At 47.7% G+C, this 17,371-nt stretch overlaps 1 protein-coding gene and 1 long non-coding RNA gene across 3 annotated transcripts in view; both read right to left on the bottom strand.

Moving 5' to 3' along the window:
• The window catches only part of DCPS (decapping enzyme, scavenger), a 36,014-nt gene that overhangs the window by 10,479 nt on the left and 8,164 nt on the right, over positions 1–17,371 (bottom strand). For both annotated transcript variants that reach the window (XM_001505098.5, XM_005611695.4), the window contains exon 3: positions 2,470–2,615. In XM_001505098.5, the coding sequence (XP_001505148.1) occupies positions 2,470–2,615 (146 nt within the window). The remainder of the gene's footprint in view (positions 1–2,469; positions 2,616–17,371) is intronic.
• Positions 5,904–10,280, bottom strand: LOC138925121 (uncharacterized). Its single transcript, XR_011440896.1, has 2 exons — positions 10,167–10,280; positions 5,904–6,071 (listed from the first exon to the last, which is right to left on the bottom strand). It is a non-coding gene; the product is annotated as an uncharacterized lncRNA (long non-coding RNA).

The following is a 17,371-nucleotide window of genomic DNA, read 5'->3' as shown; positions in this document are numbered from 1 at the left end:
GCAGTTTCTGCTCCTAGTGATCGCTAAGTCCCAAACGGAACTCACTGTCTTCCACATCAACCCTCTTGGCTGTCCACATCCCCCGTCCTGGTTAATGACCCTACTATCCATCTACTCATCGCCCAAGCTGGACTTGGAGTCATCCCAGACTCTCCTCACCTCCAAACGCACCAGTTTCTGAGCCCTACCTCTTAAGTCCCTTCCCCACTGCTTCTGCCTTGGTTCAGTCCTCCAGCTTCCCCTAACCACACTCCAACCTATTCTTTAAATATAATAACATCACCCACATTCTTAAAACTGTGTATAGGACCCTCAATGCAATCGTTCTCAAATCTGATGATCATTAGACATAGGGAGATTTTTTTTTAAATGCAGATGTCCCAGCTTTCCCCTGAACATTCTGACTCAGCAGAGATGGAGTAGGGCTCCATGCTGACTATTTTTAAAAATCCTACCAGGCAATCCCGATGATCAGCAGGGTTTGGGAACTCCTGGTCTCCTGGACAAAGTGCACATGCCTCCTCCTGGCCCCTGCCTGCCTTCTCCTGTCGATCCTCCAGCTCCCCAAATGCATCAATGATTCCAGCCCTCTGTGCCTCTGTACTTGCTCCTCCCTCTACCTGGAATGCCCTTTTCTGCCTTATCACCCGGTAAACTTCTATTTGTCCCTTAAGACCCAGCTGGAAGATCCCCTCCTCTGTGAAGCCTGCCACTGTCTGAGCTGATCACTCACTCCCTCTTTGTGTCACCAGTGTACCTCATATATAGACACAAAAGTGTCTTATTGCAATTGTCAGCCTACATGTCCATCTTCCCTACAAGACTATGGGGCATCATCAGCGTTTATCTTGGCAACCCTCCAGAGCCTAGCACAGGGCCTGGTACACAGCAGACGCTCAACAAATATAATGACTGTTACCAGTTAAGCTGAGGGTTTGTAAACTTGCTAGAAACAGCTAGGAAAGAGTATCTGAATGCTCATGTCAAAGAGAAGTTGGTAGAGCACTGAGGTTTTTGTTGTATTATTTTCCCAGAGGAACTGTATAATGGTGTATAAGAAGGTATATACATTATACGGCTCACACTAACTGTATCAAGGGCTTCCTCTTTTGAATCTCATATATATGCAACCAGTGCAGCAGAATGTGTATTCCAGAGCTCTCCAAGATCCTGAATAGCAGAACCTGTCTAGGAAGATGGAAACATATTTCCTTTCTACTTAGAAGACAGAGCAAGTGCTGGGACTTCTTAAAAAAAAAAAATCAAGCCAGTTTGAGCTGGAGGAGCCTTGTGCAAATACTGCACAGGGGATCGTGACTGGTAGCCAGGTTAGGTCTTCCCCAACGGGAAAGAGGGCTATCGGCACAGGCCTCCCATGGGCCGTGTCAACCTCCCCTTCCTTACTCCTCCCAAGTACAATTCACTTTGCAGTGCCCCTTACGCCAGAACACCCACCCTTCTCCTGGGTCTGGGAGAAATGGCCGTTTCCCATATTAGGAAACTACACTACCGTAACCTGAACCTTGGCAAGAGTAAGTGAGAAATACTCAAAGAGAACAAGAGTGAGTGGTACAGAGTTGGAGACGGTGAAAGCCAGTGAGTGAGCAAGGAAACGACCCATCCATCGTATTTAACTCTGAGCACTCACCCGGGGCCAATTCCAGGCAGAAGCTCTGGTTGGTGCCGGGCGTAGACCCTAGGAGTTGGGATCTCTTAGCTAAATGGCCTTACATCTGGCCCAGCAGCTGAAGACACTCAGAAAAAGCTGCCAACTTAGGAATATAGCCCCTAGGAGAAGAGGCCCAGCACCAAGACCCAAGACAATAGGGTCCCGCCCTCTATGGAATGAATGCAAGCGGTACCGGGTGAGGGAAAGGTACCGGGTGAGGGAAAGTGAGAGGGAAAGTTTTTCACGCTGGGACTCGACTCCTGGAGGCTGGTTTGCTGCAGGCGAAACCAGGAATGAGAGCGTGAACTGGGGCGGGCCTAAGCCTACTCATTCACAGACCCCTGGGCAGGGCACAGCCATTCTAAGACTGTATAGGGGCTATACTGTAGAGTAGATACAAATTCTTCCAACAAACTGGGCTGCTTTGAGATTCCCAGAGAGCCTTAATGCGTGCCCCAGACCAGAGTGAACTCTCTTATCAACGAAGCCTTCTCTGACCATCCTCTATAAGACAGTGACCACCTCACCCCAGGCCCTTCTACACCACTTATTCGGTTTATGCTTCTCTACAGCCCTCATGATCTCACGTCTCGTGTACTTATATATTGTGTGCTGTCTGACTTGTGCAAAAGGAGGTAAGCTCCATGAAGGCAGGGAGTCCACTGTGCTCTCTGTGTATCCCACGGCCTGTGGAACAGTGCTGGCCCCTGGACAGATGCTTGAGAAACATACACTGGCCACGGGGACAGCACTCCATGTCTGACCTCTCTGGGCCAGTCCAAGACACGGTGGCCAGTCACCTGGATGCTGAGGCTCTGGGACTCCAGGTGGGGTAAGGTGATGTTCTTGTAATCGCCTCCTGTTTCTCGGACCAGGCGGAGGTCCTGGCGCAGGTACTTCTGCAGGTGCTTCTCTGTGGCAGGGTAAACCACGGTTGTCTTTACATCTGCAATGACACAACATGGGCCGGGACTGCAAAGTTAGGCCCAGCTCTGCACAGTCCCATCACACGGGGGTCACCACAGGTACCACAGAAGGGAGAGGACCCCCGCCCTGCCTCTGATTCCCTAACGAAGGGAGCCAAAGGCTAAGAGGTTACAGTCACTCATGATCTGTGCCCCCGAGGTGCCTCGTGCCATTAAATTCATGACATGAGTCACACTCAGAATCCGGAGAACACAAGGTTTTCACTGATGGGTCACTGGGCCCCTCATCACCCTAACTCTAGCCCTTTTCCCCGAGTTCCAGGCACAGGAATGAAATTTTTGACGCTTCTCACATACCACATTTCTAGCTATGTTGCTTTCTGGACCCAAAGCTGGAAACCCAGTTTAAAGCCCAGTAGCCTCCCTTAATGCACAGCAGCACAGCCCAGCAGCCAAAGACATGGGCCCAGAGCCCAGCCGTGTGAGCGTAAGTCCAGGCCCACCTGTCCCTTCCTCACCCCAAGTGAGAGCCTGACCCCATTCCAGTTATTTCACCTCTCCATGCCCCTATTTCCCCATCTGTTATAGGATAATAATAGCCCCTCTGTTATAGGGTTGGGAGGATTAAGCAAGTTAATACCTGTGAAGCACTGAGAACAATGTGTGACACATGGTAAATACTACGTAAGTGCTGGCTATTTTAAAGCCAGGGTTTCTCAACCTTGGCACCATTAACACTTTGGCCTAGATAATACTTTGTTGTGGGGGCCATCCTGTGCACTGCAGCATCACAGGCTTCTACCAGGACACTAATAAGATCCCTTCTCTAGTTGTGACAACCAAAAATGTCTCCAGACATTGCCAGATGTTCCCTGGGGTATAAAATTGCCCCAGGCTGAGAACCACTGTTTTCATCAGAAGGAAATCTTGTACTTTCCTTAAACAGACTCTAGGCTAGAGGCCTAGTCCAAAACCACCTGGTTTTGGTGAAGTCCTTTTCCCCGTCTCTAACAACAACTGCTACAACTGTTATCAGGACCCTAACATCCATATATAGCACTTCAACATCGATCTAAAGGGCTGGAAAGGTTAACGGTATTTTAAAATCAGCTGAGACGTTTCTCAAAAGACCCAAGTCCTCCCTGACTCCCTGACTCTAGAGTCAGATATGCTCTCCCAGGGAAACCCACGAGAGCAGCCTTGCAGGAGCATTTCCACACTCCAGGAAATTCTCATACTCACCCACGTACCTCGAGACCCAGCTAAGGACCACCAACCTCTACTTTCAGACCTGGTCTGAGGACCTAGGTGATTTTAATCCTCATGTCACAGGTAAGTGAAAAGGGTCGCAGGGACTTGAGACTTGTCCAACATGCCACTGAGACATTGCAGAGGCAAGACAGGAACCGAGGTCTTCTCACCCTAAAGTCAATGCTCTTTCAACACCTGCCTAAAGGCCCAGTCTCATCTTCCAACAGCCTGGGAAGATGTCCAAAGGGGCTGTACTGAGCACGTGACTTCTGGTGAGGACCACAGGCCTCTGGTCCATCAGCTCTGGAGGCAAAGCAGCATGGCATGAAGACACAGGCTCTGGACCCAAGCTGATGTGTGACTCTCCCCTTACTGGCTGTGTGACCTTGGGCATGTTATTTAACCTATCAGTCTCAGGTTCCTCGTCTGTTAAAAGGTAGTCAAAATTCGCCCCAAAGAGTTGTTGCTAACGTTAAACAACACATGTCACCTCGTCCACTGGAGGCGTTAAGTAAATATCAGCCCACTTCCTGTGACTCTCTGGATCTGACCCCGACAGAGAGACCGCAGCCTCCAACAACCCTCTGGGCAGCAGCAAAAGCAGTCTCTCACTTCTCACTTCCACCACTCTCTGACAGCCCAGGCTCACAGGCCAGAGGCCAGAGGTCAGCACACCAAGATCTCAAGCAGCAAGACAGTGCCTGAAATCAACTGAAGGGCACTGCCTTGGCCCTTGCAGTGGGCTCCAGGAAAGTCCCACGACATGTGCCGTGTAGCCTGGTGGGGAAGAACAGAGATTCTGGCACCAATCAACCTGGGGTCAAATCCTGGCTCTGCACTTAGTAGCTCTGTAACCTTGGGCAGGTGATCTACCTTACAGGGCTGTAGTGAGAAGTCAGTGAGCAGTGGATGGGAGGCATTTAGAAAGGGCCCCCCACACAGAAGTGCTCCTCCAAAGTTGGCTCTTATTCTTGTTGCGCCATTGTTACTTCAGCTGCCTGGGCTGGGCAGTGGGAGGAAAGCTGTGAGCAACGGAGCTCCCTTGGCGTGGGGAAGATGGGCTGGGGACAAAGGCAGAACTGATGTTGGAGAAGAGCCTAGCCCTGTTAGCAACGGACACACAGCACTGGGCTCACAGCCTGGGGCTCCCTTGCTGTTCCAGATTAGAGAGCTGCTGGGCCTGCCAAGTCTTGTCAAAGACTGCCCCAGCAACCCAGGGTGCTGAGGAAACAGGTACCTCGCCAGGTCAGGCCCCTCCTGCCTTCCCCCTCAGCCGCAGGGAAAAAATAAAAAGGTATTTTCCCACTGCAAACTTCCTGCTGTCCTTCTTCCTTTCCTGAGAAACTCCTGCCTGGATGCAAAAACCCCACTGCAGCACTGAGGGGCCCCTCAGAGCCAATCACTCCTGGGGGCCCGGCCTTGGTCAGACCAGAAGGGCTGGCCCTCGTATGCTGGTGTCAGGGGTAGGGGCTGGCTGGGCTCCGTGCCCTCCTGACAGGCTGGACCACTTCACTGGCTTGCCATCATGGTCTACATGGCCCTCCGTTGTCATGCCCCAACCCCCGTCTCCAACTTCATTTACCGCCGTGCTCCCCCTTGAGGTCTCTGCTCCAGCCACGCAGACCTCCTTACACTCGCACTTACTCACATTAAGCCCACACCAGCTGCTCCTATTCCTGAGGGGCCTCCCACCTGAGTCGTGCTTGCTCCCTTGTACCACCCACGTCTCTGCCAAGAGGTCAGCTCTCGAGCTTGCAGACAGTCCCGGCTAAAGAAGCGCCCTCATCTCATCAGCCTATCTCCTTCTGGCTGCTTTCTCTTCACCTGTGACTGCCTAACAATAGAGAAGAGTTACTGGCTGATTCTCCCACTGGAACGTACCTTCTAGGAGGACAGGCACTTTGTCTATCTTTTTTTATTTGTCACTTTATCCCCAGCACTTGGCCTATAATAAGCACTCAACAAATACTTACTGAGCAAATGTTTAAATGAATCTAGCCTTTTCAGACTTTAAACCCAGGAAGAACATTTTTGTCCCAAATGGAATAGAGCCTCTCTGCTAAAAATCAATATATTTCCGGGGCCGGCCCCAGGGCCGAGTGGTTAAGTTTGTGTGCTCCGCTTCAGTGGCCCAGGGTTTTGCCGGTTCAGATCCTGGTCACGGACCCAGCAACACTCATCAGACCATGCTGAGGCGGTGTCCCACACGGCAGAGCCAGAAGGACCTGCAAGTAGAATATATCACTATGTATTAGGGGACTTTGGGGAGAAAAAGAAGAAGAAGAAAAAAAGATTGGCAACAGATGTTAGCTCAGGTGCCAATCTTTAAAAAAAAAAAAAAATCAATCATTTCCCAGTGCTAAGTTTCTCATCGGTAGCCAACAGTGAACTCTGTGCTTATCTAAATGACCTGCAACTGAACTTCATGAGGACCGTGGTCAACGCCCCACAAATGCTCAAACCACTGGGTGAAAATATGGTGGGAAACAGGCATGCAAAGACTCAAAAATATCTCCCCACAGATTACTTATTAATCACAAAGGGAAAACATCAAGTGATCAGAGTTAACATCACTTCTAATGGGACAAACTGACATCATGTGCCTCCTGAGGGATGTGCTGTGGCATTCTGGCCAAAAATGCATAACCTGAATCCAATCATGAGGAAATGTTAGCAAAACCAAATCCAGGGACATTCCACAAAACAAGAGTCTTCGTGACCCTTAAAAAGTGTCAGTTAGGAAAGACAAAGAAAGGACAAGGGACTGCTCCAGGTTAAAGGACACCAGGGTCTGGACAGGATCCTGGACAGGGGAGAGGAGTACTGCTTGAAAGAGGGCACTGAAACAAATGGTAAACTTTAACAATGGTCTCTACGTTACGTGATAGTTTTGTATAAATGTGAAATTTCCTAAAATTGGTCATTTTACCCTGGTTCCTAGGAGAGACACACTGAAGTGCTTAGCAATGAAGGGTTATGATGCCTGCAACTTTTCAATAATAGCAACAAAATATGTATATGTGAACAGAGAAAAAGCACATGTGGCAAAATGTTAACAACAGGTGAAGGGCTTTTATTAGGGAGTTCTTTGTACTGTTACAACTTTTCTGGAGGACTGAAATTTTTTTTTTCCAAAATAAAAAGCTACAAAAAGGTGTCCATGTCCTCAGCACACATTGCGAACAGGTATGTTAGGCAGTGTTCTAAACCCTACAGGTCTACTAACTCATTCACACCTCACAACCAATGTGAGGCGGGTATTATTATAATCCCCATTTCACACACGAAGAAATGGTGGCGCCCCGGTCCCACAGCTCCACCTGGCTCAGGGCTGGGCTTCAGCCTCAGCACCAGTGACAGCAGATGAGGCTTGACGGCCCGTGGGGGCCCTCTCTGCCACCGCCCGTTTAGCAAGTTGACTTCAGGGGGCCACTTGCCGAGGGTAAGCAGTACCTGGCACCCCGCCCCCCCCACAGAAGCATTTCCGTGTGACTAGAGAAGCAACGAGGAATCGCCCAACTCTACTCTCCTGCTGGAATTCCGTAAACCAGCTCCACACAGTCCCAAACCCCTCCAAACCCAGCCAGTGTCTTCCTCTGACCCTCTCCAGCAGGTGCCCTGTGCAGGCCTGTGCCCTGGGAGCTCGGGCACTATCATCCTGGGGACCTCCTTCTCCCTCTCTCTTGTGCTGGGCCCCTTGTTTCCCAGATCCATTATCTTTGTCTTCCACGTTTATGCCCTTATTTTGCTAAAGCAGTGGTTCTCAAACTCTAGTGTGCATCAGAACCACCTGACTCAGGACATCTGCAGTGAGGCCTGAGAATTTGCATTTCTAACAAGTTCCCAGATGCAGCTGCTACCTCTGGTCTGGGGATCATACATCAAGAAACACAGTGCTAAAGCACAAACTCAAGTTGCTTCCAGAGATATGGTGCAAGGGAGATAAATTTAGAGACCTGGAACATCTGAAAATGTCTTTATTCTACTGTCACAATTAAGAGTTTGGCTAAAGAATTTAAAGATAGAAAGCAATGACCCTCACGATCTGCAAGCATTGCTCTATGTCCTTCTAGATTGCAATACTGCTGTCGAGAAGTCTAGGGTCAGTCTGATCCCCAATGCTTTGTACTGATCTGTTGTTTCCTCGCTGTCCCCAATCTCCTGATCGTGCTGATGGGACTCAGAGAAGGTTTATTTTCATCCACGGAGCTGGGTAATCGTTGGGCGCTTCCAATCTTGAAAATCACCTTCTTCAGTCCTGGGAAACTGTCTTATTTCTTTGATCATTTTCTTCCCCATTTTCTCTGCCCCTTCTTTCTGCAACACCTATTTGGATATTTAACTTCTTTGATTCATCTTCCAGTTTTCTTTTCTCTCGCATTTTCCATCTCTACGTCTTTTTGCTCTACTTTGAAGGAAGTTTTCTTCAACTTCATCTTCTACTCTTCTAGTGAATTTTTCACTTCTGCTATATTTTTAATTTCCAAGAGCTTTTAAAAAAACTCCTTATTGACAGTTATCTTGTTCTTTATCTTATCATTTGGTAACATAATTCCTGAGATTAAGACAGTTTTTGAAAATTTCCTTTCCTTATTTAGTTTCTCTCTCCTCCAAGTTTCTTTCTTTTTCAACTAAGGCTTTGCTCAAAGTCTGGATTCCCTGGCCTTTCCACTCACTCATTTCAGAGCAAAGCACTGAAAAGCTGATGGGAAGCTCCGTGGGCATAGGTGTGTTTACCTGGAGCTTCATTTTATGACAATAAGGCTATTCCTCTGCATATTAACCTCCAAGAATTTAGGTCTTTTCTCTTGGGCTGGTCAGATTGTCCACAGATGACTCATCCAGATTCACACATGGAGGTGCAAGCCTGGTTGACTGCATTCTGAGTGATGAGAAGAGAAGCAGCTGTGGGCGGGGAGGGGGCTGGCACATGGGGTCATCTCAACATTGACTATGTGAACTTCCACTTAACCCCTCTACGTTTCAGTACCAGACCCCACCCTCAACTGCACCGAGAACCTCTACCCTCTGTTTTAACCTCTCCAGAGACTCCGTCTCTGAAAGGAGCAATTACCAGTTCTGTGAGGTGGGAAAGGGGCTGGTAGCGACTGCTGCTCAGATTTCTGCCTGTGCTCTGGTCTCACTCTCTCAGATCTGCTCAGTCAGTTCTCCTCCTCCTCCTCCCTTCACTTGCTGGGTTTGTCTCCTCTCCCTTCCTCTAGTCTTTACGGGATAAGTTTTTAAAATGCAATTCCCTTAATGTCATTTTTAGCGAGGGTTTTACAGGAAGCAGGTGGGCAAACTGCCCCCTTTTAACTGGAAGCCCATGTCCTTCTCCTTCTGTCTGCCCTGCAATGCTTTACTTCTCTTCTTAGCTGTTTATTGCCACTTGACCTATTTATTTGCTATTCATGGTCCATCTCCTCCCACTGGACATAAGCTCCCTGAGAGCAAAGACTTCGTTTTTGTACGCTGTGTGCGTAATGCCTAAAGTAGCACTGGACACATATTAGGCTCAGAATACAGCCTATACAGCAGAATATATATCATGCCGTTTATTTTTAAAAGAGAGCGTGCATGCGCAACTGCATACACGTAAGCATACACAGAAAAGCCTGAAATTCAGGACATATTCCAAGATGCTAAGAGGTATCTCTGGATGGTGGAGTTACACATAATTATATCATATATATATTTTTTTGAGGAAGATTAGCCCTGAGCTAACTGCTGCCAATCCTCCTCTTTTTGCTGTGGAAGACTGGCCCTGAGCTAACGTCCATGCTCATCTTCCTCTACTTTATATGTAGGACACCTACCACAGCATAGCTTGCCAAGTGGTGCCACGTCCGCAACCAGGATCTGAACCGGCAAACCCTGGGCCTCCAAAGTGGAAGGTGCACACTTAACCACTGCACCACTGGGCCGGCCCCTAATTTTTTAAATTAGTTTTTTTGAGGGCCAGCCCCATGGCTGAGTGGTTAAGTTCACACGCTCCACTTCAGCAGCCCAGGGTTTCACCGGATTGGATCCTGGGCGCGGACATGCCACTGCTCATTAGGCCATGTCGAGGTGGCCTGCCACACACTACAACTAGAAGGACCCACAACTAAAATATACAACTATGTACTGGGGGAATTTGGGGAGAAAAAGCAGGAAAAAACTAAAAAATAATAATAAGTTAGTTTTTGGGGGGATATTTATTACATTTTCTGAAACAAATTTGGATCACTTATGTAAGAAATACATTAAAAAAAGAAAAATAAGACACTCCTTAAATCTCACCCTCAGAGAGGTTATGTATTTTGCCCAAGGTCACACACCTAGTAAGTGGTGGAGCTGAGATTTGAACCCAAACAATCTGGCTGCTCTAAGCAGTACGGTTTTCCCAATGCCACAGGGCCATCCTCTTTTAGGCCTTTTCCTAAGAAACTGTGTTGCAGCCATGTTCGCCAAAAAGCAGCCCTATCAGAGAGGAGAAACATGATTAGTTCCAACCCCTCCTGAAGACACATAAACAGCTGTCAGCAAAACCAAAGGGCATAACGAGGTGGCAGAGCGACTGGGGCTGCAGATGGGGAGACAGAGACCAACAACAATGCTCGATGCTCAAGGCAATGCTTCCTGGGAATGCAGAGTAGAGGCACGCTCCCCTCAGCTCTGAGGGCTGTCTGAGGAACGGTGGAATCCCCAGGGCACTGGGCTGCACCAGGCTCTGGTGTGGAGCACAGAGGGACCGAGGATGATCCTGCTCACAAGAGGGAACGACGGCTGTTTCGACTTACATGCATGGTAGCAACCCTTGCCCCCCACCAAATATGAGTGCTGGATTGTGGGGAAGGTGGCCTGGGGTGGGGGTCCCAGACCAGGGGCCTTGTGGTGGTGCTGCAGCCCTTGTGGGGCTTGGGGCAGCAGCTGTTTATCTACAGGAGAGTTTTGGCAGTGGGAATGGTCATCCCAATGCATCCCAGATGGACAGTGGCGTGGTGCACACATGTTCCTTCGCTCTGCAGCTCAGACGAGCAGGCTGGGGTACCCCTGGCTAGGACAGCTCTGTCCTGCCCATCAAGACCCTTAGGGTCTCCTGAAAGGCCTTCCCCAATAAATAAAGCCACCCCATCCCCCACCCAGACAGGAATGCCCAACCGCTCTCAGAGGTAGGAGGTGGGCCATGCCGAGAAAAGAGCAGCTGCCTGTCTTGCTCTCTGCCAAAGCTAGCTTAGCCAAATCCCCAGGAAAACGCTGCCGTGCATGAAACATGAAAATGCAAACCACAGACAGTCTGCTCTCCTTCCCATACACATGTTCAAACAAGACTGCTTTCCAGCCGTGGCTGACAACTTCTACACGATGAGGTCATTTCTATGGCTCAGTCTGTGGCTTTTGCTCTCCCTTCATTACGACAAGCCAGTTTCAACTTATTTGACCTAGATGTGCAGGCCCAGGGGAGAAGCAACAACAAAGCATGATCTGAGTGTAAAGCCCAGACCCCACCTCCCCTCCACAAAAGCCAAGCAGAGCCACTCAGAGGACGGGTGAGATGACCCAGACTGGCAAGGCACTCCATCAAAGGACGAAATCCTAGAGAAGGGCTGGCAAGGGAGGAAGGCTGGTGGAGGGTCTCCCCTGGCTAAGTGACACTGTCCTCAGCCTTGGCTTCGTGGGGACCAGAGAGCAGGCCAGAGGCTGGCGAGGAGTCAGTCATGCTCCAGTGCAGGCCCAGGGCGGGGAGTTCACTGTCCTGATCTGAAGGGACGCTGAAAGTACTCAAGTGGAGGCCTGAAGAGACCTCCAGATCAAGGATAAACAGGGCCAAAGGGTGTGGTCACAATCCTACTGGAAGCTTCAACCACTCCACAGGAAACCTCCAAACCACTAATTACCTGTCTCAACGAAAGCAGAGAGTTGCTATTAAAGCACAGAGGAGAGGCAGATGCTGATTTTAGCAAGACCCTGGATTTGAGCAAGGCTCCTTTCCTCCCTCTCTTTAGTCCTCTGAGGCCCAGGATGGAGAGGAAGGGAGTATGACAGGATCTGCGAGCCCACAAGCAAGTTCAGTAACTCTGAACACAGCCTCAGGGGTGGCTGGGGCAGCCTTTGGTTATGTCATATAGAAGGCGGTCCTTTAGGAATGGGAAATGCCGCTGTAGGACGGCTGTGGGGCTTATGGCACTCCACAAAGTTCCACTTGAACAGCAGGACTGAGAGCTGGTATCTAATGAGATAATGGAGTGGCTGACTGACAGTCCTGGCGTTAGAGCTGCAAGACCCTCACTTACCTACACACAGGAAGAAACTATTGAGCAGACCAGACTACAAGAGCCATTAGACTGAACGTTCAGAAGTTCCAAAATATGTTCTCTCTTTCAACCTCCTGTCTAAAGGTATTTCCTTAATTCACTTTGGAGCACAGGAACCAAGTCTCAGTCCAACACCAGGGGACACTGCCATGCTGTGTATGTTGGTGAGAAGGGAGAAGGCCAAAGGCATAGAACACATCCCCTACTGAGAGGAGTCCAGGATGACCAGAATTTTCGGCTATCACTCACTAAGAAGTATGGATCAGAAGTGGAAAATAGAACCAGGCTGCTACACGCTGGCAGACACAGCCGGAGCCAAGCGATGGAAGTGGAACCAGCTATCCTACGGGTAATCCACCTTCACCCGCTGGTCCTGAGTGAGTTGACTTTTCTGCCGACTCAAGCCTTAAGACTGCCACAGGGTTGTAGGACCTTACCCCAACTGAGAGAGAGAGAGGACATTAGTGTGGTGGTGGTGGCTACATCTCAATAGCTTGAGATCTATTCATTCTACATATGATCTGAATGCAACGGCTTCTCCTGGCCTCATGGAAGCCCTGAGTCTAAATGGAGAATCAAACAGAAGGCCTATGCTCTCAGTTGGTGAAGGGAGGAGACGGGGGGAAGGGAAGAGGCAACACTCAAGGGCTCTCTGAGCTGAGATGATAAGGGGAAGGAAAGCATGGGCCAATCAGACAGCTAAGAGAAAGGCAGAACTCCGATTCTGGGTCAAGAATTTGACTCAGGTGGTAGGCATCGTTCCATCTTGAAACTTCTGCTTGTTAAACCACTGTCCTTCCAAGCCCTAGAGCGGGCCCTGGCTCATTGGCGTCAGGAGCTCTGAAGCACCCACAGAGAAAAGTGGACAGAAATCTGCCATCTTTAGGTGGCCTCAGTTGACGAAATCAAAGGAGTAATGAGAGACTCCCACAGGCTCACTCACCTTTTCCCCTACCCCATTCGCAAAGCCCCATTTCAAAGCCCAGCTAACACTAGGAGCCCACTCTACAGCTCTGTCCACACTGTTGCCCTCACCTGGAACACCTCTTCTACCTCCTGCCTTCCCATCACCAACCCCAGCCCATCCCAGAAGGCCACCATGTCTCCAGGGGTGGGAGGAGCCACCTCTGAATACTCCAACTCACCAGCTCCCAGTGTACAACCCTCCACGGCCGTGTGCTCTTCATAGCAACTCACAGTTATGTCTCCCTAGGTAGATGTAAATCACCATAGTTAGGGTCCACATATCTTGGGGGTATGCAGTACATACTTGTTGATGAACTGAAAAACCCCATGTGACAAGGTTCATTCAGGCTGTGAAGAAAGGAAGAAGCCAGAGGCCCCACTTCAGGCTAATCTTTTGATATGCTTCTTTGTTCGCTTGGTGATGAAGTTAACATCCTCAAAAATTAAACATCCAAGCTCCACATGAATATATTCTCAATAATTCAGAAGTCTAACCTCCAACCCTTTTCATTGGAGTAAATATGAATAATAGTTGAGTGTTCATTACTCCAGTGTTTTCTTTAATGAGTTGACATATATATGAACATAGCTATATAAAGGTCCTTTTTTTTAAGCACAAGTGGGATGATCCTTTATGGTTTATCTCTGACCTCTGAGATCTCCCATGACAGTTCATAAAGATCTTCTTCCTCCTTTGTAATGACTGCGTAGTAGCCCATGCTATGCATGCACCATGCCTTACTAATCTCCCTACACAGGGTCACTCAGGTTGTTTTTATATTTTCTATCACAAATGATGCTACAATGAACATTCTTGCATCTCTTTGTGCATGTGTATGAGCAACTGTCTAAGTCATATACCCGGAGGAGGAAATGCTAGGTCAAACGGACATAGTTTTTACAGTCTTATGGATCTGGCCATGCCCAGTTTACACTGCCCACCCACTGTGCACGAACATCTGGGAATCTCTCCGTGCATCAGAGTTTGGGAGAAACAGGTGTCTTTTGCAGCTTACCAACACCAGCTCTATCTGGGTTTGGCCTCAATGGGGTAACCTGTTCATGGTCTAAGCTACCTTCACCTACAAAGCCCCCCTCCAGCATATCTAGACATACGTGGAAGGCCCCCAACTCCTATTTAATGGTGACGCTCAGACTGTTTAAAAAACCCACTGCAATGACAGTAATGAGGTATAAAAGGAAAAAACCCGTAACAGTGATGGGAACAAACTCAGGGAAGCAGCAGACAATGAGGCTACCATTCATTTCTCAAAGTTAGGAAATGGAAGGCAGCGTGTGAATGAATGAGGCAACACAGACGGAAGCTGCAGTCTGGAGTGTCCAAACAGCTACATGGTGGTGACTGCCAGCCTTGCCAAGGGAACCCAGGAGAGGATCCGGACTCCAAATAAGCAGGGACAGAGGAGAGGAAGGCAAACGAAGCTGGAAACTGGGATCAATTAAAGGTCTCCATCCATTGCCATACCCTCATCCTAGGGGTAGGCACCTAAGGCCAGACGAAAACAGGAGGGCTGTCCTCCAAAGATATTAAACCCTGGACTAGAGCAGGTATAGGCGAACTTATCTGTAAAAGTTTGATAGTAAATATTTCAGGCACTGCAGGCCACATACAATCTCTTTTCCATACTCTTCTTAGTTTTCTCCTTTTTTATACAATCCTTTAAAAATGTAAAAACTATTCTTAGCTTACAGGGCGTACAAAAAAAGCAGGCCAGATGTGGTCCATGAGCTATAGTGGACTAGAGAGTGTGGGGGCTCCAGAGTGCCAGTGCAACAGCACACTTAGGCAAGGCCAGCCAGCCAGCCCCACTCCCCATCCACACTGCACCAGGGCAGCTACGCACCCAGGAGAGGGCCCCATTGTGGAAATAGAACTACCAGTGGATAGTGGATGAAATCCACATCAGTCAGCTCACTAGACCATCAGCCTGGTTCTTCATTTTTAAATACAAATGAGCTAACCTTCACCAGACATTAAGGGAAAACCAGTAGCCTGAAAAAGAATGACCAAAATAAACAACCAGAACCAGATCCCAGAGGAAATGAGATCATTTAAGGGTCAGGAGATAATTTTTAAAACAATTCTAATTAGTGGTCAGAGAAAGTCAACCCAATTTGGCCTCTGTAAAAGCAAGAGCAAGATGCTGTGAAAATGAAATAATCAGAGAAACAGAGGAAAGAAAATTAAAAATATGATTGCCAAATTAAAACCTTCAGTAGAAGGTCTGGAAGACAAAGTTAAGACAATCTCCCAGATGGCAGAAAGAAAAGACGTAGATGGGAAAAGTGAGAGAAGAGCAGCAGCCCACAGGATCAATTCAGGAAGTCTAACAACTAACAGGATTTCCAGAAAGAGGAAATCAAGGAAAAGGAGGGAAGGGGATTATCAAAGAAACAACACGAAAAACATACATAGTGGAAGAAAGACGTAAGACTTTAAATCAAATGGGTCCAAAAGTACCCAGTGCAAAGGATGAAAAAAATCCAACCTAGATACAGCCTCACAAAATTCCACCACACCAAAGATAAAGAGAATATATTACAAGCTTCCAAAGAAGAAAATTAACAAAGCAAAAAACAAACAAAAGAACAACAACAAAAAAACCAAGTTAGCTATAAAAAAATGAGAATCAAACCGGCATCAGATGTCTTGTTAGCAACAACGGATGCTTGAAGTCAACAGATCAATGCCTTTAATGTTTTGAGGGAAAGTAAATTTAAATTCTGTATTCAGTCAAATCATCACTCAAAAGTGAGGGCAAAATAAAGGATCTGAACTTCACCTCTCATGAATTTTTTCCGAGGAAGTACTTAAGAATGTACTTTAGCTAAAGAAGAAAGTAAAACAAGAAAGAAAAAGACATCAGATCCAAAAAAGAGTGCATCTAACCAAGAAACACTGTAAAAAGAAGTCTCGGGTTGACAACTATAGAGCATGCCTAAAGAATTAGCCCTCCAGATTGGAGCAGCGAGAAAGAACATCCTGGAAAGGTTTCCAGGAAGGAAAGAAGGAGATATCAGATAATGAATTATAAATTAAAACAGATAATTCAAAAACAGAATAAAGGCACAGTATTCTTTTAACCACAATTTTAAAAAAGAGGCAACCAGAAACTTCGTGAAAAAGTAAAAGCGGATAAAATAATGGTTCAAATATGAAACTACAAAGCAGCATGACCTGGAGGAACTGTTGGAATGTAAGAAAAGAGACTCCATTTGACCTAGACAGCAACTCATTCTGCCTGGAGTGGCAGGGGATTATACTCGGGCAGGTGGAAGAGGAACTAGAAGCCCCGTGCTCTGCGTGAGTGGGTGGCACACATCATTATGACCACAATAATGCAAACACAGTTTACTGCTGTCAAGACAAGGCACGCAAGACTTTATTAACATACTGTGACGACACAAAATACAGGGGCAGCTGACAGAGAGGCTGGGAGACAGCAAAGGACAGAAGAGCTGGTGGAAAGAGAAGGCTAAGGCACTGACACTCCCCCTGACAGATACAAAACCTATAGTAGATGGAATAAGGGCTAAAGACTTCAGTATATTTAGGATTCCAAAGGCAATTTTTTTTTTAAAGATTGGCACCTGAACTAACAACTGTAGCCAATCTTTTTTTTCACCTTCTTCTTCTCCCCAAATCCCCCCAGTACATAGTTGTACATTCTAGTTGTAGGTCCTTCTAGTTGTGGTATGTGGGACAGCATGGCCTGATGAGCAGTGCCACATCCATGCCCAGTATCTGAACCTGCAAAACCCAGGCTGCCGAAGCAGAGCACGCGAACTTAACCATTCAGCCACAGGGCTAGCCCCCCAAAGGCAATTTTTAAAGAACTCTAAAAATAATAATAATATAAACATCAAAATTGGGAGGAGAGGAAAGGGATGGTGAGCAAAGCATAAAGGAGCTACACCTTTCAACTTTCACTGTGGGGAAGTGATGTCAAAATTTGACAAATCAACAAAGAGTTGCATAAGCATACTATTCAGTTAAGTGTCTGGAGGAAACCACCAGAGCACTAACCCTAGAAATCTTAATTAGTAGTTGCTTCTGGAAAACAGGACCAGGGTAGGCAGAGTGGCACAAGAGGCTGTTCCTGTCCATCTAGCGCCTCGATGCTATCTGATTATTTGACCACATGACTGTGTGACTTTGATAAATGCCCTAGCCCTACCCCAGAGACTCTTATTCAGTAGGTCCAGATTCTGTATTCGACAGAGCTCCTTAGATAATTCTG

This window comes from Equus caballus, chromosome 7, assembly GCF_041296265.1.
Source record: "Equus caballus isolate H_3958 breed thoroughbred chromosome 7, TB-T2T, whole genome shotgun sequence".
NCBI lineage: Eukaryota > Metazoa > Chordata > Mammalia > Perissodactyla > Equidae > Equus > Equus caballus.
Note: the sequence above shows the minus strand (reverse complement) of the source record. Positions and strands in the feature narration are given on the sequence as shown.